Raw genomic sequence first — 24,212 nt, 5'->3', positions numbered from 1 at the left:
GTCTGGTAAGTTTTCAATTTTTTTAAACCTTCTTCAAACATTTTAGCCAGTTCATACTTAAAAACTATTTAGCTGTAAGATTCAGGCAGTTACCTTTATCATTTCTTGATTTTGTTTTGTGGGTTATTTGCTCCAGTGGCAAAGGTGTCCATGACAACTTTCCCTTGACTTGATGCTCTGCAGCCACTCTGTAATTCAGTTTGGAGAATTGACACATCAGACAGAGTATGGGGTCCCAAGAGGGAATTACACAGAAGGACATGCCCTTGCTCTGTATGGGTTCTAGTCCAATGTGCTTGTAGATTGTGAAGATTTTAGTATATAGTTTCTGCTATTCTATTCTGCTATTTTAAATTTTAAACTGATATGGACTTACGTGTTTGAAATCAAGTTTAATTAACTAACTATCTAATTAAAATAAAAAAAGCAGTTTAATACAATTTTCAAGCTGAATAAAATAGATTAAAAAGATTAGGATGAAAGAGGTAACTTAACTAATAAGGGCAAAATATTTTAAAACCATATATAAAAACATTCCATTATATAAAGAGGATATCGCTCAAGTTTCATGTGTTTGGACTATTACAGCTGCCAGCCAATCTCCTGTAGAAGCTAGTGAAGCAACAGTTGCTTGCCTGTGTCTGCTATATTTATCATATTCGCTAGGATACAGAAATGTGTGACATGACTGCACCGTGCTGCCCCGGCTCTATCCTTACCAAGTGTCAAATTACAGCATCATACCAGCGTCCTGTGCCCCCAACAGTGCAGTGTGGTAGTTATGACACTGTGACCCCCCCATTGGCCATCAGTCTCTGTCAGAAGTCACTGAGGGAGGGAAAACAGCCGGGACACATGGTCTTGTTAAAAGTGGTGGGGCTGCTGTAGAGAGCTTGTGTAGTGTTTGTGTTTCTGATGTTATTTGGTTTTATTCAAGTTCAGCCTGCTGCAGAGAATCACGTCAGTAGCACTGTCAGTTTTTGCATGCTTCTTTTTTTTTGTGACCGACCAATGGAGAGACTAAACCGACATGTGTGCCACTCCCGGGGTAGGTCGAGTAAAGACAAGGGAACACAGAGAAAGAAGGAAGGGAATGAAATGACACTTTGCCTGAATGAGTGTCTGAGAGCGGTTGAGCTGCAGCACCACTATGCCAGGTAAGAATACTCATCCACAGAACATCCACAATGTGATGTAGTCCCCTCCTTTGACTCTCCCCCCCTCTCTGCTGTCAGGTTTACCTCCATGGGGGTTTGCCGTGCAGTCCACCTCACAGCACTGACCATGGAGGACTATCCCCTCCTGGGAATCCGCACTATGGAGGAAAGGACTCGACTCTTCCATCTGGTCCAAATGATCAAAACTCTGGACCTGGACAGTCTGGAATATGAAGATGGTTATGATGATTTTGGTGCTGATGGTGGGGACGAAGGCTATGGTGTAGTGGACAGTAGTTTTACTCATGATGGATGTGGAGATCCCGTTCGCAGACGGCTTGATTTCGGTTGTGAAACCATTGATCATCATCAGAAGCACCTTTCTTATCCCAAAGGATCTGTTCATGTCTGCACCAGTCCTATGGGAAATGCTGCACCAGTCCAGTGCAGAGAGTCAGCCACAACTCTGCAGCTTGAACTCGACAGTGGGAGAGCTGTGAAATATGGCGGAAAAGAAAACAACAACCACAGGGAAGATGCACATAGTCGTCCAAATCAACACACAAAGAGAGACACCATAGGAGGTTTTACATTGCAGAACTCTGACACCCTATTATCACCAACGTTTGCCTTCTTCCACAAACAGAAACACAAGCCTGCACCAGTTGCATCAAAGATGTTTAGCAGCAAACCAGTTGGGCACAAAGACAGGAAAATAATCTCTAAGAAGGAAACACTTCCCAGAGGAATACACAGTTATGGGGCTTCAGGATCCATGGCTAACAAAACACCCATTTATGAATCAAAGAGAACCGCTGGCTACAACTACGGACTACCTCTGAGTTCCCCTCCTGCTCCAAACAAAAAGTGAGTGGAGGTGGTTTGTGTTGTCCTCACTGCTCGCTCCTGAATAACAAATGAATGTCTCAGTGGAGACATGTTCAGGTGCAGCATGTTAAATACATCCACTGAATATGAAACCCATTCAGAAATGTAAAGAAAGTATACTAATGGCTCCAACACAATCATTGAGGGAAGGTGTCCTGTGCATGTTCAACCTTTTGACGATTTACATACTGTATGTGATTGTGTCTCTTTGTTTTAGGATATTTGCACAAAGTTTGTATAAGAGCATTGTTTACTTTCGATCCAGATTTTTACTGTGATTGGTGACTGTGTGTGTGTGTGTGTTTGTGTGTGTGTGTGTGTACCAGGCAAGAAAGGAAGCAGCGGATTAGCGTCAGTGTGAGGAAGAGACCTCTGACACGTGCACAGAGCAGGAGAGGAGAAGCAGACGTTGTCACAACTTCAGGAGGAGAGTGTGTAACTGTTCATGAAAGCAAAGAAGCGGTGGATCTCACACAATACATACTACAGGTAAATGTGGGGATCATATATCTATATTCTGATCATATATCTATAGTCATACATCAAATGGTGATGATGTTCAGTTTCATGAAATACTGAAACTGTAAGGGTGGATTATTCAGATTTTGTTAAACTGCCTTGTCGGGTTGTCCCTGTAGCACAGGTTCTACTTCGACCAGGTTTTTGGAGAGGAGAGCTCCAACGAGGAGGTGTATCAAGGAACAGCATATCCTCTGGTGCAGCACATGCTCAATGGGTAGGTTGGCACTGATGTAGTGCTGCAAACTGAGGTGTATATGTTGTCACACTCAATTCCTTCCCATCCAAATGTCCTGAAGCCAGTTTTGGGTAAGCTTGCTGTGTGTCTCTTTGAATCTGTGCCTCCTAACCACATATATTTTTACTTTGTGCGTTCCACAGAGGCAAGGCCACTTGTTTTGCATACGGCCAGACAGGTGCAGGGAAGACTCACACCATGTTGGGCTCATCCGCCGGGGGACCAGGGTTGTACACACTTGCAGTCCGGGACATTTTTGCACACCTCTCCTCCTCACACATGCTCGCTCCCCTGCTGGTGTATGTCACTTTCTTTGAGATCTACTGTGGTCAGCTGTATGACCTGTTGGACCACAGGAAAAGGTGTGTGTGTGTACACTGATACATAATATATTTTGAAGGTACATTTGAAAGTAACTGTTATTAGTTGCTTATTTGTGTTATAGCCACAATTTTTCAATATGCTTGAATTGAATTTAGAATGTTCTATATGATTTTTACAATTAGTCTTTTCTTAAGGATCATATAGTTTTAGCAGCATCATTATCATCATTTAAGGGAACTAGGATGTTCTCTTCTTAATATTTTTAGTAATATAAAAAACAAATTTTCTTCTTTCACCCTCGGTTCGTCTGTCTCTAGGTTATTCGCCAGGGAGGATGGACAGAAGGTGGTCCACATTGCAGGGTTGCGTGACGTCAGGGTGGACTCAGTCAGCTCCCTGCTGCAGGTTAATTTCTTTCTTTAAAATAGCCTCATATCCCTGCTGCACTGTCCAGACCTGGTGCTCTGATCAGCACTCCATCCTTTAGATCCCATGCTTTGTTTCCAAAATCAGAGATCTACCATTTAATAAAGAAAAATAAAAGGTCATGGCTGACGGTCTTGCTTGCTGTGACAGAGGATCAAGGAAAACTTGTTCTTCTAGGCTTTATTACATTCTTCATACAGATTTTTGACGATTACTTTGTAACATGGTCAAAAGATTGCTTATTATATTTTATTGCTTTAAATCCCTCAATAATACCGTATGTGCTATCCGGTGGATTAAATCTACCACATCAGGACTGTTGATCTGTGCCAGATTTGTTTGATATCCTGACCACCGCAATCTCATGAAACATCTCAATCTCCCCCCTCTTCCTCTTCCTGTCCTCCTTAAAAGGTGATTTCACAGGGTACAGAGGAGCGCACGCAGGGGATGAGCGGGGTAAATCCACTTTCCTCTCGATCCCATGCTTTGCTTCAGATTCAGCTCAGAAGTCCAAACCAGCAGATAAGAGGCAGGTTAGTGTCAACCTCCCGTGTTTGACCATATTGTGGGTTGATTATCATGTACATTATTTTCTAATTGCTTTTCTTTTCTCCTTAAACACATTTTTAAAGTCAGTTTATTACGTAGCAGGATGAATTATTAAATGTGTGTGTGTGTGTGTGTGTGTGTGTGTGTGTGTGTTTGTGTGTGCCTGTAGGATGTGGTTTGTGGACCTGGCCGGAAGTGAGAGGGCATCAGATACCAAAGACCCAGACAAGCAGAGCCGTATGGAAGGAGCTGAGATCAACCAGAGTCTGTTGGTTGTAAGCTACACACACAGACACATGATGACACACTCAAGTGATCTCACATGAGCTGCATTCATAAATGTTCTTTCTTGTCTTATGTCTGTGCAATGTGCTGTGATCAAAAAATGTTGATTTCCAGAATTTATATATTATGTCCTGCCTCCTGCATGTTAACCCAGGCGCCATATACCTCACCTGCATATTTTCCTGTTAGTTTGAAAATGTGTGACCCTGACAATCTCCTGCTACGTTCTTCATGTGTGAAAAAATGTCATGTCTGAAGGTGCAGACATGACATTTGACATGCAAATGTATAGCGGGGCTTTATTTTCCTTCCCATTAATAAGTTTGTCTTTTTTCTCAGCTTAAAGAATGTATCCGGTCCCTTGATCAGGAGCAATCACACACACCGTTCAGACAAAGCAAACTTACTCAGGTAATAAGACCAAACTCCAATATTTTACATTTATTTATAGTGTTCATGATCGTGTGCTTGATAAATAAACCCTTACTACTTTGTTCTCATTCTAGGTTTTGAAAGACTCATTTGTTGGTGATTCAATGACGTGCATGATTGCCAACATTTCACCTGGTAACTTAGCGACCGAACACACACTTAATACACTGAGATATGCTGACCGGTGAGTGTTGTGTGTGTATGTGTGTGTGTGTTTGTGTTATATTTATCCTGTTTTAATTTAATTACATAGTGGTTTTAAATAAAGTGTTTATGTCTCCATGGTTGTACCCAGGACTATAGTGGTGATGAACAGTGACTAAAATTAGTTGAGATGTTATATCTACTTCGTTTTTTAAAGGGTGAAGGAGTTGAGGCAACAAGGAGGACTTAGAGGAGGAAGAAGGAGCAAGACGATGCCCTCCCCTAAACATAACCTGTCCAACAGCAGCAGTGTTAGCAGTGTTGGCCCGCGAGAGAAAAGTCCCCCTAAAAAGCAGAAGTTAGGGAGACGACCAGAGGCTTTTGCTCCCACTTCACCAAACACCAGGTCGTCCACAGGGGACACAAATCTCTGCTCCACACCCAAGAACAGCAGATCGAAGGCCGAAACAAGTGCAATGGACGGAGAAGGGATCGGACTTGAAGATGTTACACCAATTAGAGGCTTCCTGGGACCGGGTGATACGAGGCATAGGAGGCTTGAAGCAAGTGAAAGAAACGTTAGGGGAAGAGAAATTGAAATGTGCGGAGGATTTAACGGACACTTCGGAGGAAACCATGACGTCCAGCCAGGGGTGGTGTTGGTACAGCCAGGAGATGAGCAGCGCCACAAGCAGGAGATGCAAAACTCTTTAACTCAAAGGGCATCGGGAAAAAGAGAAAAAGAGAACCAGCAGAGCTCCGTGAAAGGGGGAAGAGTTGAGGAAGGAGGATGGTTACAACAGAGAAGACAAGTTGAGCGCAGTAGAGACATGGGTAGTGAAAAGCTTAGGGAAAGAGATTTACAGAAGTTTGATGGAAAGGATAAGGAGAGGCAGAGGCATCTGAGAATGTATCACCAGCAGCTGCAGCAGTTTGCGTCCTTGTCTGCCAATCTCCTCTCACAGTCGACATTCTCTTCCTCTCTTCATCCAATTGTCTCTCCATTATCCTCTTCTCCTCTTCCACAGGATTCCCTGTCAGCTTCTGCCCTCACATATCAAGATGCAGAAGATGTCTTAGATGTGTGCCGAGCTGGAGTTCAGATTAGAGCTGATGCTAACAGAGGACAGTGGCCTTTTCCCAGTGGTGAGATTCGCTTGCAAACTGAAGTCTCTCCAAGCTGCAATGACAATCACGCCCGTGGTGAATCTGGTGGTGTTGGCGATCACTTGCTGGTATCATGGGAAGAAACAGAGGGAAGACTTGAGCAAGGTGAAAGTGATAAAAGGAGGTCAGTGAAGCCAACAGGTGAAGTAAGGTTAAAGAGAGAAGTTAAGAGGCCAGCTGGGATGGAAGGGCGAGAGAGGAGGTGGCCCTGGTTGGCAACAGTGGAGACAGAGCAAGAAGAGAGGGTCACAGGTGCGATGCGGATTGATGCAGGGGCACAAGTGGCTTACAGCTGTTGTTCTGATGACAGAGGACCGAGGGGTGAGGAGGGACTCCATCCCACAGATGACCCAGCTGGGCGGAGCACTGATTGGGAGAGAGGCAGCCCTCATCAGCGAGGTCCAGCAGAACGACCCCTCTCCCCAGGCTGTGAACGGGTCAACTCACTCCCGACCCCGGACAAACTAAAGGATCGCTCTCTTGAATCAGTACATATCAGATGCATCTCCAACATCCCGCCTCTACCTATGCAAAAAGGCCCTTTTTCCAACTCTCCTTCAACCTCTCAACCACTCTCTACCTCTATCACTCAGACTAGATATAACACTTCTGAGCCCCTTAACCATCTCTCTGAACGTCCATCATACCCTCAGGTACAAAACAACCCACACATCAAATCCAAAATGCCGTTTTTACCCCAGCATGAGACTGACACAGTTTCTCTCAGCGACACAACAGACCCCCTCAGCCTCTCAATGCTTCAGGTGGACCAACAGGCTGCGACATTCTCATTCCTACAAGGAGAACAGAGCAACCCCTCACTCTGTCTGCTTGGGAATGAAATGGGGAAAAATACCAACAGGAAAGAAGGAAAAGAGCAACAAACATGTTCAGAGATGACGGAGAAACTTGTAGAGGCCGAGGATGTAGAGGTTCATCTTTCTGTGGAGCTGCCACAAGCAAAGACCCGCTGCTCCACCACCTCTGACACCAGGACAGATATCAATCACACGGATCGAAGAAAAAACACTCGTGGAACAGTCCGACACTCTGAGGACATTCATTCATCCAACTCGCGCACTCTTATCCCAAATGTTGCCGCACAAATGCCAACGGAGCATGCACACAACATGCACAGCCAACCTGACTCCTCCACCTCAGCACCACAGTCAGAGAGGGTCTTGGACCAGTGTCACATGGTACATTCAAACCCCTCCAGCGATTTAAACAATGCAATCCAACCAAGTCTAGAAAGTACGAGCAGTAAGCTAAGTACACCCACAATCCATCCGTCTACCCTGAAAGGCTTGAATCATGCACTGTAAGTAACACAATTCTCACTATTATTTTATGAAGGACATTGATGATGACGTCTTAATCCTACATATGACTCAGACCTCTTTGGTGACAGTATTTGTAATGCTGCATTACTCACAATGAAGAGATGATTTGTTTGAATAAAACATCTCCTCTCTAATCCAACTCCAGGTGTCGTGTTGTCCAGGCCCACTGGGAGCAGCTGGAAGAGATGGAGGCTTTATGCCATAAAGAGGGGACACTTCTGTTCCAACAACCTGATATGGTCCGAATAAATCAAACCCTCAATAGCTTTTTGTTAAACTGCACATTTTACAGCGACTACACATATTTATATATCCTCACTCTTCATCTCTTTGTCTTACAGGCATTTGGGGAATATGTCAACAAGCTAGAGGAGATCATGGAGAAAAAGGCTCTATGTGTTCATAGCATGAGAGCCCAGCTGCAGCCATATCTGATGCTCAGTCAGTCTAACCAAGCACACAATCTATGAGGAGATACAAATATTCAGATTATCTGAGGTAACTAAGTTAAAAAGCAAGAATCTTTATATTTATAAGTAAAGCCTGTACACTGAAGGGATGCTGGTAGTGCATGACTATCATGGTGTTTACAACTGCACAATATGTTTTTTACTGACACGACTAAATCTAGTGAGTTAAATACATTATTAGTGTTTTTTTTATTTCATATCTTGTGTGTGTGTGTGTGTTTTGTGTGTGTTTGGTTTGTTTTTTCCTTTTTGGATGTGAGGTTATTATTTCCCTCTTCCCCTGGGCTCTTTACATGATGATTCATATGCATATAGTATTTAAGAGAATATTTGCATATTCGCTACTTTAAATCATAATTTGTTAGATTCATCTTTTGGGGGATATCTGTCACACTACTGTGGATACTTGAAGGACTGCTATTTTGAAATGTAGTTGTTTTGACAGCAGCTATTTATGTACTGTATATGCTGCAACTTCTAAAGCGAGGTAATTTTTCAAGTCCAGTCTTGCTCCACTGTTGTCCACTGATTTCTGACAGCTTTGATCATGTCTGTGTAAATTTTTTGATTTTGTTTTACATGATCAAGGCTTTGAGTTTTCCTGGTTTTGTGTCTTAATTCGTGCTGCACATCACCACAACCCTCTGCCTGGACGAAGACTGGCTCTCTGAAGCAGTGACACACTGAACCAAAGATACACAACTAATATCTTTCTTACCTGCAAACTTGAGCTCTAGTTGTCTGCTGAGCTGTTACCTTGAAAAGTTGTTGTTTTTGAGTGCTACATTTGTTGTCTACAGGTAAAAGATTGTGATACTTGTAAAGTAAATAGACGGTAGGTGTATTCAGTTTGAGACTGCTTGCTTTTTGAAGGGTTTAAGATTTAATTAAATATTAAATAAAGTTATTTATGGCTTAGATGATGTGCTCTGTGTTGTTTATTTCTGACAGTATTTGACAATTATTTTCTGAAAAAATGTTATGATTTTTACCTAATTACATTTGCCTTGGAAAAATGACACCCCTTTTATATGAAAATGTTTAAACCCCAAAGAAAGCAGATGAGAATGAATTCAAATTGAATAGAAGAAACGCCCCAGTATTACACCACCATCATAGAAAAAGACAGAATATAATCTGCAACATTTAAGTCAGATCCAATTTTAGGAGATTAATCTGCACAAAATACCTCTGAAAATTCCTAAATGTAGTCAACAAAACAATATTTTGGGGTTACGTAATTCGCAATCATTCTTGTGACAATAACGATGTAAACTGTATTGTTGTGCCCAGCTCGTTGGAGAGCCCACAAGAAGGGAGGTCCACACAACAACCATTTAAATAAAAAAGGATTTATTGAAATCAACTCAAACTTAAGCAAAGCATAGTATGTTTTATAGTAGTATATCAGTAGTGAGGTGTGTGTCGGATGATGTGTATCGGCAGGTGTGAGTTTACATAAACTATCTGTAACCATTGCTAACTAAACACAAGCAAAACAGAACCAACCCTAAAAACCAAGTCAAGCCTGAAATACTCCAGTCTTTCAGAAGGGAGGGAGAGAGACATCTTGAAACTGCCAGTTGTTATAGACTCCCAGCAGGTGAGACAGATTCCAGCTAGGCAACCAGGGCCTCTGAAAGAAACACAGCCAGAACCAGGACTATCCTATGGCCAGAGGCCATAGCAGTATGCACAAACTGATACTTCAACTTTACAAAACAAACCTGTGGTGCAATGCAAACCGTAAAAAAGCTTCAGGTGGTAGCCTGCGTAATGAGGCATTAAAATGTCCGTCAAGCTCAAATTTAATTTATAAATTCCTGTATCAATTTTCTAACTCAAGAATGTCTTCACGATGGTCTAAACTGAGACCGACAATAGGTAAACATTGTGATTTGTAAACACTGGAACAAATGCTGTATGTTCAGAAATATGTTTGGACAAGTATTCTGCAAGATGTTATTCAGTGCTGTCTGGAAAATGCTGAAGTAAGCTTCTAAGCTGTAGGCGACCTTCTTACACAAGAGTTAGCCTGACTAACCACTGCTGTGCCTTGCCTAAAGTTGATTTTTACGGAACTGACTTCCCTTGCAATTAAAAACTGAGTACTCGTGTATGTGTGGTGTTTGATTTAGTTCTTACAGCATTGTTACATGTCTGGGTGAAATTCCCTCGACACTGATTAAAAGCACAATGTGAAACAACATGCAGGTGCACTTTTATCTTTCTACAGCGAGTGTGCCTTGGTTTATTTTTTCAAAATGTATGTATTTAAATTCCTGTGGATTGTAAATTGGGTAATCTGTATTTATAAACTAAACTGAACTAGAAACTACACCAAACTGAACTAAAGACTAAAGTAAACTAAACACTAAACGGAACTAAAGTAAAGCTAAATCAAATACTATTAAATAAAATAAAATTGTATAATAACTGAGCGCGTGCATTGCTGGCGAACACTGAAGCGCGCTCACAGACGTGAACGCGGACGTCGTGTCGAGGCCAGAGACTGTCTGTCGGGGCACGTCGCGGAACCACGTGACCAACTCGCGGCTTCTGATTGGTGGTGTCAGGCTCTGAACATTGAACAACGGCGCGGTGGGTCACGTGACATCATCTGCTGCTGCTGGCTGTGCGAAGCGTGTTAGCAGGTAAAGAAAAGACGAAAAAACGCGCAGTGTTATTCGTTTAAAGCCGATTGAACGGTTGATGTGTTCCATCGTATGATTTTAAAAAAGTTTCTGGAAACAAACGTGTCGTTCCGAAGCCACTGTCCGCGCGGTTCGGTGGTAAGCTAACTAACTAACTCGGTAGCTAACCACTGCATCCGGACTGTGTCGCTGCATTGTACGAGGACGGCTCGTTCACATGCCGGGTCAGTTAGCATGCAGCGCTTATCGGTCGTAGCGTGGACGGGCCACGCTTTTCTTCGACAGCATTTAGCTCCCATGTTCTCATATTACGGTCATAACGCTTAAATATTCGACAGCGACCGCTCGAAATGCGCACACGACGCGTGATTTATTACTTTTTCGCAGTAGTTATGTTAGCATGCTAATGACGTCGGCTATACCTGCCATTTCTCTTTCGGTTCACACAAAAGGGTACATGTCCTCACTCGTCACATTTGTTGTTTTTGCTCATATCTCGGTGGGCCTGAATTGACAATATTCATACGAGCGGTCAAGTTGACCAACTGTGCGACCACACTGCACATATCTGCCCCGTGGGCTGTAGCTTTTCCAAAGGGTGGACTCGCACACGAAACAAAGACTAGCTATTAGCCATGCTAAAGCTAAAGGGACCTACATGACCTAACGCTGGTGTGAACGTTAGCCAACATGGCTCATGTTTCCGTCGAGCTTCTCGTGACGTTAACCAATTTGAGAATGCGATTAAAATCACCGCCCACAGTATAACACAACCGGGGGAAATTTTCATCTGTCTATAATCGACGTTAACAGATCTGGTTGTGTATTGTCTTTCCTCCCTGTCGGTCAACGCATCATTGTCGGACAATACTAACGATCACAGCCAGTGGACCTCATGTGTTTTCCCCTATGCTGTCAACTTGCCAACTTGTATTATACTTAGCTAACCACCAGCTTAGTTTATGTAATTTAATATAACCCATGGTATGCGTAGGTTTTCGGTTCCTTTTTACACGGTGTAACGTGGCTTAAAGTATCCTTTTGTGTTGACGTATTACTTCAATCAAATGCCAAATGGCGTCTCCCGTCGACAACGATGAAGAATAGTTATAATTAAGAGACCACCTATAAAAGCGGCTGGTTCGTACTCTTGGTGTTTTTGTTCGGGAGACTGAGGGAGGGATTGTAAGTTGACACCAGGACAGTCCCCTCTTGGCTTGGCTAAATTTAACCTGGGAGGTGGGGGCGACAGATGGGGTTATAGTCCTACATGGAGAGCCTTGGTCTGCTTATATTCAATATACTGTACCGGCGGTGGACATTTATTCAATATGATATAGTACTAAGACTTGTGATGCAATTTAACAACTTCACACCTGGTCGATTTTTGACTTTGTCTCTTCTTTCCTACAGATTTTTCTATTTTGTACATACATTGTTTTGTATATACTGTATATGATGACTTCACTGGTCAGCACTCAAGCCCGGGGAACTCGGGATAGAACGCTGCCCAGCACCACACAAACAACACAACCACAAAAACAGATACAGGTGGGTTTTCACCATTGTCCATAGAGTTTCATATTTTTTTTTCTAATTTCAAATTGCCTTAATAGATTTCACATTTATAGAATATTTAGACGACTGCACCCTTCATCGCAAAATAAACCTGTTGCATTGTTTCTTCATGAACTCTGTTTATCAGGCCACAGCTGAACAGATTCGTTTAGCCCAAGTGATCTACGACAAAAATGATACTGACTTTGAAGACAAGGTCAAACAGGTAATTTGTTTGTGCGCATGCATATTTAGACAAACCCTCTCCTGAATCATCTGCATATTGTCCTGCAATTATTGGACAATATGACTTTATTAAACTTTACAATGCACTTTCTCGTTTTGACTGCTTACAGCTGATTGAGGTGACTGGGAAGACTCAAGATGAGTGCATAGTTGCCCTCCACGACAGCAACGAAGATGTAAACAAAGCCATCAATCACCTGCTAGAGAACAACCCTGACCCAGTAAGAATTCATATACTAATTCACAGGCTAATAGACCATGAAATTATTTCACAAAATGTATATCACAAAATAGGTGTAATAGTCAAAATTTTGTTGTTAACCTCTGTCAGAACTCCTGGGAGACTGTTGGGAAGAAGCGGAGCCTTGGTAAAGAAGGTGGAACCTCAGAGATAAAGGAGAGCAGAGAGAGGAAAGGAGGAGAAAGGGATGCCAGTCGTGGACGTGGAGGTTCCAATAGGAGGGGCAGAGGAATTAGCAGAGGGCGTGAAGGTAAATGGGTCCATAGCTGCATTAGTCCAATCAAATGGACAGAGAACCTGTATAATGTATAATATTTCCCCCGTCTGTCCATTTCAATGCTGTTAGCTGCACCCCTGATTTGTGTTAATTTGATTTCCCAAATGAATTAAACACAATCCGGAAGTCTTTCTCTCAGTTAATTGTTGCCAATATATACATTCAAATTGTTTCTTAATTTCCAGGTCGTATAGAGGAGAATGGGTTTGAGGTGGCTCCTGGAGAGAGAGGGGGTGACGCAGGACGCAGGGGACGAGGCAGAGGTGAGCATCTAGTTGAGAATGAACAACTCAGCCATATCAATATCTTGCCTGCTTGGTTAACTACTCTACACTGTTTTAGCAAGCCTTTCTATATATTTAGGTAAATTCCAACATTGTTTGCTGTCTGAGATGTTATTATGGATTGGTGATGGAGCTAGCAACATCTATTTATGTCTGCAGGCATTTAGAATAATGCCGCAATCAACATGTGTGGAATGTGCGTAGTCCCTGCAGCTGCTTGAGTTAGTGTGGTGTAGGAATGTTGTCAGTAGATAAGAGAGTTGAAAGCTGTTAAATCTTTTTGGATATGTTTATGTGAAAAGATACGTTTGTAGATATTGTTACATACGATCAAGGACTGAACGTTACTTCTCAGTAAATATATTTCGGACGTCTGAGTTTGATGCCTTCTTCCAAAACATTTAATGAGTAGTGGAGGCTGAATGGGTCCAGTCAGCAGAGGTCATTTCATTGTGTTGTATTTTTCTCCTCAGGGGTAGGGGGTCGTGGAAGAGGAAGAGCAGCTGGTGGCAACAGGTTCTCCACCCAGGGAATGGGGTAAGATTTTGTGTGTGTGAAGTTTAAATTATGACTGAAATATGTTGAGGAGATGGTGATGTTGATTACAAGCACATATCTTAAAAACAAATGTGTAGAAAAACAGTTTCTGAATCTCCTCCTTAAAAAAACATTTGCGACTAGATTCCCCATTACATGTTGTCAATAGCAACAACAAACGCACTATATTCTAATTATCTCCTGTTTGCTCACCCTTCTCTCCGTGTCTTTGCACTTTTCCCACCTTCAACTTCTTTCAGAATCTTCAATCCTGCAGACTACTCGGCTAACTCCGCAGCTCGCCAGGAGACATGGGAAGGGGACGGAAACGATTCTGCTGAAGGACCTGGTAGATAAAAAAAATATATTGTTGTGATACCATTTCCTGCTTTTATTTTAAAATTACTTAATTAACTTTAAACAAGTAAGCAAAAAATTCCAGTTTCCTAAAAAATACGAGCATGCTAGCAGAAATTTGCAAATAAATCTACACAATGTATTCAAGGGGTTGATAGGTTGTATGTCATGATGAAGTTTTGAGCTATAGTTTCTGTTACTGTTGTCGGGTGATTGTTTGTTTATTGTTGAGAACATATCAGCATAATGTCTGAACTGCTTTTCTTTTTTTAGGAGCATCGGTAGGGAACACGGAAGAATGGAATTTAGAAGACTGGAATGAGGATGTAAGTTCTTTTTTTTTTTTAATCTGAAAGAAACTTTCACTGTTTTTTTTACTTGTTTTTTTCAATCTACACTGGCCTGTACATTGTCTAGTATAACTGGCTTCTGACTTAAATCATTAATTTCTATTTGTAAATAGCCAGTTGTTAATGTGGCGTTACTGAAATCTAATAAAATGTGTTTGTACATCATGTGGGTTCTTACAGTTGTCTGAGACCAAAGTATTTACTGCCTCGAGTGCTCCAGGAAACCCCATCACACCTGGACACAAGTAAGATGATCCACCTGAAGTCCGGTCAACTTATAACACTGCAAACAAGCTTTATTTTATTTAATCTCTGTGTTTATCTTATACTTCCTGTTCTTATCATCTCCTTCTACTTAGTATGGACCTGGCTAGCCTTTTGTCTAAGGCAGGAGTGGCTGTAGGAGCCTCCATGGACTCTGACTTGGGGGCGTTAGTTGATGGACCCTCAGCTGAAGATTTGGGCCAAAGCCTGGTGTTTACCAATTCCCACCACAATGGACGCACTGCAACACACAGCTATGCACATGCCACCGCCAACAGCTACGCCGCTGCTGCTAGCACCACCTATGCACACGCTGCCCTGGTACGGACAGCTACAAGTTGGATATTTCCTGTCATACACATTGTGATAAGGAATCGGTGTATTCATTACTTGTTTTTCTTCTCCCCCTCTCAGTCGTCAGTCCTGGGTTCTGGCTTTGGCCCTCTGAGTGCACCTAAGCCAACTTCTTCGCCTGACATCAGGACATCAGAACAGATTAACGGGCCTAGGCTTGGTCAGAGAGCCAGTCAAACGCTAACCAACACCACCAGCAGCAGCAGTAATGTTTCCAAAGATGCAGGGCTACCTCCAATGCAATGTCCTTCTCCGGCCTCTTTTCCCCCATTAGACATCAAGGCTCAAAGAGTAGATCATGGCCCTCTGGCTGCCCATCACAGTAAGTTTTACATCAGTAAATCCAACACTGATTTTTAAGGCATGCCAACCAAATCTAAAATGTTAACAACAATGCGAAAGCTACATGGTCAAGTATTTTTCCATTTACCCGCAATCTCTTCAGTGGAGATGAAGCAACAACCAGAGCCATCAGCAGTGCTCAGCCAGCTGGTACAGAGGCAACAGTCCACCATCCACCCCACCACAGAATCTCTGGGCCTGTCTCAGTCACGTGCCCCACAGGTCCCCACACCACCAGGTAGGACTTCAGACGGATTTATTGCTATTATTTTATTGTGTTTTTTTTTTTGTATTATATTTTATGCTATTGAAGGTTTGAAAGTGTGCATAGTATATTACATGATCTTAACAGATGGTGCTGCATAACCTACTAAGCTGACACATAATGCTCATATGCCTTGTTTTTCTGGGCTTTAACCACATGAAAAGACGATTGGGATATGTTTAGCTAACAGCGAAAGATAATGGCTACAGAGCTGACAACAAGATTTTGGCACAATTACAGATAAAGATGGCAGTGCCCTCTTTAATGAATTAGTGTGGAGACATTACCAGTATCTGGGCTGTAAGATTATGGCAGTATCACTGTCTTCATTATATCTTGCTTTGACAATTACTTTGATTCTGGGCCTATGCATTTACATGGTACCATGAATGTGCCACTCTTAATCTCCTTCAGGTCATGATTCCTTCGTCCCTACTTTAAGAGATGGCGCTTCTCCAGGAGTCAAGCTGCCATGCATGGAGCCTCCCATCACAGAACCCCCTCAGCGGCAGCTCAGGACACAGAGACGCAGAGTACCTCCCCCCTCAAAGGTAAGATATTATATCTGGGCCATTTATTCATGCAAATTGACAAAACAATAGTGCTTGTAAGACATTAAAAACAAAAGTAGTTTCCTAAAGCTGTAAACTCCACTCGGTGACTTTGCCTCTCAAAATCAGAGATAATAACCTATTATTAAACATAGATATACAGCTCTTTTTCAGTATATCCGTATCAACCGAAACTAGTTGACTGAACAGTTGAGTAGTTTTGACAAGCAAACTATGTTGGGTAACTTTTGACAAACTTTGTGAATTGTACAAATTAACAACTTCCCATAATTTGTACATGCATTTAAAATTGCCAGTGTGATTAAATTTATTTTGTCTGTTCTTCCTATTTCTGTCTTTTTCCACCCCAGATTCCGTCTTCAGCAGTGGAGATGCCAGGCTCAGCAGATATGACTGGTCTGAATTTTCAGTTCGGAGCTCTCGACTTCGGGTCTGAGGCAGGTAGTGGAGCAACAGACGTAGCACAGGCGGAGTTGCCCAGGGAACAGGCCCCCACCCAGGCCCCAGCTCCTGCAGCAACATCGCCCATGTCTGTCCCTTCTGCTGTTCCCACACAGCAGCCACAGAGCAGCCTGTTCTCTAAGCCAGGGTCTATGAGGTGTGTATGAGTTGGTGTTTAAGGAGCTGGATTGTCTTATGTGCGCAGTTTCTCATTTGTAATTTTGTATATCCGTTGTTTTTAATACATTTGGCAAAAATCAGAATATTGATTTGCCATGCAGGGGACAATTTGTGAATTGGCTAAAATTATATAAAGAATTGCTTGGTTCATATTCTCTTTATATTTGTTTGTCTTTAATCCTCTGTCTGTCTCGTTTTGTGAACAGCGAACACATGAGTGGTTTACCCAGCTTACCCTCAGATCCCAGCTTCCCCTCACCATCTTTGGGCTTACCCAGTGCCACGCCCTCACCATCCATGGGTCTTCCCAGTGCAGCCGCTCCACCATCTTCTGCAGCCCCTACCACAGTCAGCCGTGTGGAGAGCAGTGGCCAAAGGTCCCTGCCGCCTCATCTTGGCTACCAACAAAGCAAAGATATCCCATCATCTGTTGGTGGACCTCTCACAGTGAGGAAAACACTTTGTCTTTATGCATAATGTTCTTAAATAGAATTTAAAAACTGTCTGTATACTGGCTGACAAAAAGCTGAAGTTTACAACTAAGTCTGTAAATATTTCTTCCCTTCTTAGAATGGCTACAGTGGGATGAAGACACAGAGCACCCATGACAGTAAGTACTCCCATTTATCAGTTCTAGAGAACTATACTGGAGTGGTCCATACAATCTAATATAAGAAGTATTGATTGATAAATGCATCTGGTAGGATGTAGTCATCTCGGTGTAAATGCATGAGGTTTGATAAAGACCCGGACATACTAATAGCCTTTTTTTTTTTTTTACATTTTCTGTAATTATTCTTGTATTACTCCTCAGTTTATAACATCAACCAGAACCTTCACAAAATTAATCTAATTTGTTTTCAAACTAGCGACCACATCATCGTCTAGAATAGCGAAAACGGAGTCTCCTGTTATGACGAGTGACAGCGGCCCCAGTCACCACATCCCGTCCCCTGCAGTGACACCTTCGCATTCGGCACCCATCCCCTCGCTCAGCAGGTGGGATGATTCAGACGCACCATATACTATATTGTACACCGATTCTTTTATCCTTTTTCCTCATTTTTGTGTGGAGATAATGATGGTTACAAGCACATATCTTAATCTTATAATGTGGACATATCACTGACTGAATCTCCTATGCTTTCTGGGTGATATGCCTTTGTGGCCTCATCACATTTAATCAGGCTGATATAAATCTCTTTACTCGGTTTCTAGTCACATGACCAACACCCACTCATCTGGATTGGCCCTCACCACAAGTTCCTCCCTGACAGTAAGTCTCTGCACACACACAAACAAACACACCTTCCTTCAAAACAGTTTCTGATTCTCCTATCACACTATCTTTTCTCTCATTTTGCATCGACAGATGTGTAATGAGGAGAGCATCAGCAGCGGTGTCAACCTTCATGCCTTCTCCTCTGCGTCCAGCCAAATTATCAATCCCAGTCTATCAGCCGCCATGGCTGTCAGCAGCTCCACCACCAATGGTCTTCACCTATCTGGAGCACCAGGACTAACTCCTAATGGCACAAACGCCATACTCTCAGCTGCAAACAGCCGCACAGCTGCACTGCTCAATGCTGCTTCTGGTTGGTTCATAGTCTTCAGATGAATTGCATATTAGTTATTGTCTTAATTAAAACTAATCAAACCATATAAACATCAAAAGAAAACTAAGTAGAAATGGCATATTTCTCACTGCACTCCATCTTTCCTCCCCTTTCTTCCTCAGGTAAAGCTCCACCAAATTTGGCCCAAGGAGTTCCACCTCTCCTGGCTAACCAGTACATCATGGGCCCTGGAGGCTTGCTACCTGCTTACCCGGTAACTATACACGTTCCATATCATATTTTGACTTGTTCCTAAATTGGTAGTCCACTGGGTTTTGTCCAAGAGAGAACGGTTGTATCACTAAATCAAGATTGGTGTTGATTGGAATTGGAAGAATGATGAAAGTGAGTTCATGCCCTTTCACGATTAACTCTATAATCAGTCTGGATGGTGATGGTCTATTTGTAGATTCTGATCACATGTCAAACAAGTTAACGCTGAGGAGATCCAACAATGGACTGTGCAGTCAACAATGAGACTCCAACATGTTATGAAATAATCACCGGTTCTTCCCTCGATGTCTCCTTCAACAGCAGATCTATGGATACGAGGATTTGCAAATGCTGCAGTCTCGCCTTCCCATGGTGAGTCTGTTGTAGAGTTTAGTCTTTAAAGTCCTCTGCTGCATATTACTTAGCTTCTAGTATTTTTTTTAATTACCAGTTGGCTTTCAAATCCTTTGTCTTGTATATAACAGGCAGTCAGATGGGGGAGCACTGTCATTGCCATTTTAATTATTGGTCCTTTATCTACCTAGGACTATTATGGTGTAACATTCCCTGGTACTGCGGCTGCTATGCCTGGAAGAGATGGCCTTGCCAATAACCCATATTCTGGTAAATCAAATTTTATATTGAATTGTAGTTGAACCTCGTGATCTTGCATTATGTTTTAAGATGGGCTGCTAATCCACCCTGACACTGCACAATTGACACAATTACAAAAATTCTTAAACTAAATAGACGTCTAGTCACAGCTTTTGTATAGCAGTCATTTGAGCCTAGTAATGTGATTTATGACACCATGGAAGATTACCTTTTTCTTGTACTTAAATGGCTTAATGTTTGATGATGACCATGGATTTTTAAGGTGTATTTTCTATCATTTGTTATCGAGGTGAGGCAACAAAATTTGGTAGGAATGACTCCTCATCTCCAGCTCCACCAACCAGCCTGTCTACAGGTGGGGTGCAGTCGCAGCCCCAGCAGGCACAGCAGGGAGGAACACAGGGCCAGGGTGCAGGACAGAGCCAGGGTCAACAGGCACAGAATCAGGCCTTCCTAAACCCCCCTCTGCCGCCCGGCTATGGGTACACTGGTAAGGAAAACCCAATTTATAATTGAAGATGAGGCCATATGGGTTACTCATCAATGCACCTAACACCTAAATTAAAGTTGAACAAGTTCTGTCAGTTTTTTTTTTTCTTGTTTAGAAAACTTTCAATTTAAAAGTAAACGAAGCAAAGTAATGTTTTCACATAACCAGTGATTGAGACACACGGTCAGTCAGTTTAGGTTAGACTGTATTGTACTTTTTAAAATCATTTAAAGAACAATTTCACAGCTTTCCGTTTTCTTGACACGCTGCATTATTTCTCTGATTGCCCACAGGTCTGCCATACTATGCTGGTATGCCTGGGGTTCCCTCAGCCTTCCAGTATGGGCCCACCGTCTTTGTGCCTCCTGCTTCGGCAAAACAACCTGCAATGGGTCTGGCCAACCCCTCCAATCAGTATCACCAACAGCATCAGCCCAGTTACGGACAGCATGCATATGGCGCAGGTGAGACAAGGATTCAACAAGAGGGCTGTGTCTGACACAGCTCTGATTTATTTTATCTATAGACAACTAACAGTACATTTTCTTCAGAGTTGAGAAAATATGAAGGTTATATGAAGCAGTTGTAATTCAGCTATTTAATTGATTGCATTGGACGGCACCTGTGCGTTTCTGTTTAAACTGACTGTCACAGGTTCATCTCAAGTTATTGCCACCAAACCAACTATAATATTACCAGTCACTTGATAGAGAAGTAATGGTGGGTTATATAGCAAGCTACTTCTGTCAATGTGTTGGGTTGCTCAAAAGCATCAGTTTTGACCAGCTGTATTTTACTGGAAGGGGTATTGTGGAAGAGACAGAATTGTGTGTACAGAAATTAGGTGTGTAGAAGGAGGCATATTAGAAATCCATCTTCCAACCTTTCATACATGCACATGAAATGCTGCATGCGTGTGTGGAGTTGGGCCTGTGTGTTTTTTGCTTGTGCTGCATGCGTAGCTCAAACCCCCTGCTGAAGTTGAACACGGCTCAATATAGACACAGCTGCCATTTTAGTCAGGTTACCTTACTGCCTCTCTCTCCTATGCCCCCATCTCTTCTCTTCTCCTCCCATCCTCTTTCCTCTTCTGCTCTTCATCTCATCTGTTCCCCGTCTTTCACTCGCTTCCCCCTCCCTCTCTGCTCGTTCTGCCTCCTCCTCTGTACTCTTCCTCCTCCACCTCCTTCAGCCTTTGATGACCTGTCTCAAGCCCACCCTGGGGAGTACAGTAAGGGAGGGTACGGAGGCTCTGCCCAGTCACAGGCCAAGTCAGCGGGCAGCGGCCCAGGGAAAGGTACACACACAACACATGCGCGCACAATTTAACACGCACAAAGCTGGTGGCAGTTTCCTGTAGGGAAAAATGGATGTACTTACAATTGCAGATGATTCCCCTTTCAAGAGTGTTTTAGAGAAGTGTGTGTATATGCATGCGTGTGTGACTGCATATTTATGTGAAAATAAATGGAATCATGCCAAAGGTTGGGAAAAAACAAGAGAAACATGCCTCAGTATTCCCTCATAAAATATGCTTCTTCCTACTGGCTGGCCCCCTCCTACTAACAGTGGAAATGAACATTCAGTGCCTGATATTCAGCAGTGAAGTGACCTAATTCTTCTTCTTCCCCCTTAACCCCCTCGATTTTCCTCTATCATTTTCTTATTTCCCCTCTTTGCTTTCCTTCCTTCCCTCCTAATTTCCAATCTTTGTCTTTATCTCCTCCCCCCCTCCCTCTCTTCATTCTCCTCTCAGCACCAGGACTGTCAGGATCAGGTAACAGTGGAGGAGTACCAGATATGGGAGGTTCAATCTACAGCAAAACACAGGTGAGACACCTGTGTGGTTTTGAGTGATTTGTGCTTCTGCTTGTAAGACTTAATTAAGTCTTTATCATACCTGAATGATCTGTTCTCTTTATTTTACTAAAAAAATATATGGTTTCTTGATCTGGCCATTTGTCCTGATCCACTCCAGTATTTATTTGAAACTATTTGAAATTCGCATTCTGATATTTAAACACACTGTAAATGCATGCACTCGATTTATTGTTGTCTCCTCTGGGTTCTCTGAAGTCATTTGACAAGCAGGGCTTCCACACGGGGACACCACCTCCCTTCAGCCTACCCTCAGCACTTGGGGGAACAGGACCCTTGAACCCTGGGGGTGCTCCTGGCTATGCCCCTGCTCCCTTCCTGCACATCCTGCCACCCCACCAACAGCAGCACTCCCAGATGCTGCACCATCACCTCACACAGGAGGGACAGGTAAACCCAATTTTCTACTAATACATCACATCCTAAGACAGGGTCTCACAAAATAGGTGTGCATCAATATATTACACTTTCAATACAACTGTTGGGTAGTTTATTGATCTTAAACATGATTGATGAAATTGATTTATTTGTTCTCTGTAGGGTGGTCCTGGACAGCGCAATCAGTCCAGCAGCATGCAGCAGAAACCCCAAGGCAGCAAGTCCAACTACGGCAGCTCCCCCTATTGGGCCAACTGAGGAATGCTCCCCATCCCCCGCCCCCTTCCCCAAAAGGCTGTGTGTGTATGGGTGTGCGATTGTGCGTGCGTTTCTAAAGCTAAAACGAAAAAGGCAAATCGGAGACACACTACCCTCACAATGAGCAACCTTGGGCCTCTTTGCCCTGCTCCCCCCACCTCCACAAGTCCTCATAAGTCTTTTGGGTTCTCTCTTTATCCCCTTTTCAAAATTGGTTGTACATGTAAGATATTTATGTATGTATTTATATATATATACTGTATATGTAATAGTAGAACATGAAATGTGGCATTTTATTTTTGAAGGACTTTTTGTTTACTTTTTTCAAAACTGCAGGAAAAGATGTTACATTAAGGCAGAATGAGATGATTAAGAGGATTACGGTGATGGTGAGAACGATTGAAGAAGATTAACAATAAAAAAAACTTCCTGGAAGAAACCATAAAAAGGAAAAGGAGAGAGCTACAGCACTGATTGCATATGAGGACATTTCAGAAGGGGGTGGGGTTTATAATAACTAACTGCATCTGTCTCTTTTTTTATATATAACTTCTTGAATGACCGGTTCATCCCCAAACTACATTTTGTAGCTTCCTGTCCTAAACCCTCCTCTCTCTCCCTTGTTCTGGAGGGTGGTCTGCTCCTTGTGTCTACACCTCCCCTTTAAATACAGACCCGTTCATCTAAATTTTATATTTTAATTTAATTTTAACCCTCATTTCCTGTGAAATAAAACTTCTGAGCAGTTGGAACAGTGCCTTGTCTTTTTGTATGTGTGCTTGCGTACAGGTTTTATCCTTGGATGTTTAAACTCAAGTTTTCTGACTTAAGTTCATTGTAACAGCAAATGATAACAGAAACTTTGCAAAGTCTGTCCAATATATGAAGGAAGCTGCTCAAAAGTTTCACATTTATTCAATTAACAGAAACAATACACCCTTGCAAGAAGTGATATTTTAACTGACCATGTAAAACAAATTTCTTGATAAATGTATTTACATGGCACCTTTCAAAACAGTTGTATGGTGTTTAAAAAAAGAAGTGAATCAATTCTAAACTGTTCAATCCACAGTATGTGGCTGTAAAAACTGGGATTCCAAACAGTTACACATTCAGACAGTTAAGTTGCATTGCCATTGGCTTACTGGTTGTGAAGCTATCGGATAGTTATGACCTGTGGCTTCAAGTTGATAGTAAAAGCCTGAATTGTTTGAATCTGAGCCTTTGTAACTCAACTGATGGGACACCCCTTATTTTACTTTTCCCTGAGGATCTATGGGAAATTGTTTTATTTCTAATTATTGCATGAGGTTCTGCTGTAAATTCACAAAGGTGTATATAGTTCTAAAGTAAAGTTCCCAGAAAAAGATAACATTTTCTGCCAGTTGGCCATATGGTGGCTCTGCTTAAGTGAGACCTGATTTCTGTGAATCTATCATAACTTTTCCAGGCCTGGAAAAGTGCTTGAAAAAATGTAATCCCAAAAGTTTTGGAGAAGTCATGAAAATGTGTTATATTCATATTTCCATATCATTCATTTAGGCTGAGTTTTAAATCATTCATATGCCTTTAAACGAAATACTGTCAAAATTTAAGCACAGGCATACGCTCTGACACTAACTGAAAAGTTCGGGGGGAAGCAGGGGGGATAATGCACTATGCCAGGGAAGTGTAGATTTAACCATACTTGGCTACAAATATAAAAAAGTACATGCCATGGATAACAACAAAGACCTCAATCAAACTATTGTCTCATTCATTTGTGTCATTGAAGGTATACTGTGTGCTTTAAAATTCTCGTTTAAGCTTAAATACTAAATTTGGTCACTTTTTCATGTATATACATAAAATGTTTGGTCATGGAAATTTGGTTTAAAGTTATTGAAAAGTCATGAAAA

The 24,212-nt window shown here is 42.3% G+C and overlaps 2 protein-coding genes and 1 non-coding gene across 4 annotated transcripts; all 3 read left to right on the top strand.

Annotated features, from left to right (window-relative positions):
• Window positions 1-852: 852 nt before the first annotated feature.
• On the top strand, window positions 853-8,863 carry LOC133932999 (uncharacterized). The gene is made up of 13 exons (XM_062379946.1): window positions 853-1,157; window positions 1,236-2,024; window positions 2,372-2,534; window positions 2,684-2,781; window positions 2,946-3,164; window positions 3,444-3,531; window positions 3,967-4,088; window positions 4,274-4,379; window positions 4,729-4,800; window positions 4,896-5,005; window positions 5,183-7,453; window positions 7,621-7,714; window positions 7,817-8,863. Exons 1-13 carry the CDS (start codon window positions 916-918, stop codon window positions 7,943-7,945), a joined length of 4,503 nt encoding a protein of 1,500 aa, XP_062235930.1. The 5' UTR covers window positions 853-915; the 3' UTR covers window positions 7,946-8,863.
• A 1,638-nt stretch (window positions 8,864-10,501) lies between these two features.
• Window positions 10,502-23,062, top strand: LOC133943407 (ubiquitin-associated protein 2-like). 2 transcript variants are annotated; one of them, XM_062381872.1, is made up of 29 exons: window positions 10,502-10,599; window positions 12,013-12,150; window positions 12,305-12,382; window positions 12,513-12,623; window positions 12,734-12,893; window positions 13,106-13,183; window positions 13,678-13,741; window positions 14,002-14,090; window positions 14,372-14,424; window positions 14,629-14,693; window positions 14,808-15,033; window positions 15,127-15,388; window positions 15,512-15,646; window positions 16,088-16,224; window positions 16,596-16,843; window positions 17,073-17,313; window positions 17,437-17,476; window positions 17,736-17,865; window positions 18,085-18,142; window positions 18,239-18,461; window positions 18,605-18,696; window positions 19,017-19,067; window positions 19,241-19,319; window positions 19,600-19,800; window positions 20,094-20,264; window positions 20,993-21,097; window positions 21,557-21,630; window positions 21,877-22,068; window positions 22,219-23,062. In XM_062381872.1, the coding sequence occupies exons 2-29, from the start codon at window positions 12,055-12,057 to the stop codon at window positions 22,312-22,314; spliced, it is 3,555 nt and encodes a 1,184-aa protein (XP_062237856.1). In that variant the 5' UTR covers window positions 10,502-10,599; window positions 12,013-12,054; the 3' UTR covers window positions 22,315-23,062. The 2 variants fall into 2 exon arrangements, with proteins under 2 accessions (XP_062237856.1, XP_062237858.1); XM_062381874.1 differs by lacking the exon at window positions 20,993-21,097.
• Window positions 13,785-13,865, top strand: LOC133950915 (small nucleolar RNA SNORD121A). Its single transcript, XR_009920439.1, has one exon. It is a non-coding gene; the product is annotated as a small nucleolar RNA SNORD121A (small nucleolar RNA).
• Window positions 23,063-24,212: the final 1,150 nt, after the last annotated feature.

Source organism: Platichthys flesus, chromosome 3 (genome assembly GCF_949316205.1).
Source record: "Platichthys flesus chromosome 3, fPlaFle2.1, whole genome shotgun sequence".
Lineage (NCBI taxonomy): Eukaryota > Metazoa > Chordata > Actinopteri > Pleuronectiformes > Pleuronectidae > Platichthys > Platichthys flesus.
The sequence above is the reverse complement of the archived record's forward strand: the minus strand, read 5'-3'. Positions and strand labels throughout refer to the sequence as shown.

What these genes read in the sequence shown, in the direction of transcription:
- LOC133943407 (XM_062381872.1), top strand. Translation starts at nt 12,055, where the DNA reads ATGATGACTTCACTGGTCAGCACTCAAGCCCGGGGAACTCGGGATAGA. An exon ending in TAGAGAACAACCCTGACCCA is followed by an intron (nt 12,624 to 12,733) that starts GTAAGAATTCAT and finishes AACCTCTGTCAG; the next exon opens with AACTCCTGGGAGACTGTTGG. An exon ending in CCCATCACACCTGGACACAA is followed by an intron (nt 14,694 to 14,807) that starts GTAAGATGATCC and finishes CCTTCTACTTAG; the next exon opens with TATGGACCTGGCTAGCCTTT.
- LOC133932999 (XM_062379946.1), top strand. Translation starts at nt 916, where the DNA reads ATGTTATTTGGTTTTATTCAAGTTCAGCCTGCTGCAGAGAATCACGTC. An exon ending in CTGCAGCACCACTATGCCAG is followed by an intron (nt 1,158 to 1,235) that starts GTAAGAATACTC and finishes CTCTGCTGTCAG; the next exon opens with GTTTACCTCCATGGGGGTTT. An exon ending in GACAAAGCAAACTTACTCAG is followed by an intron (nt 4,801 to 4,895) that starts GTAATAAGACCA and finishes TTCTCATTCTAG; the next exon opens with GTTTTGAAAGACTCATTTGT.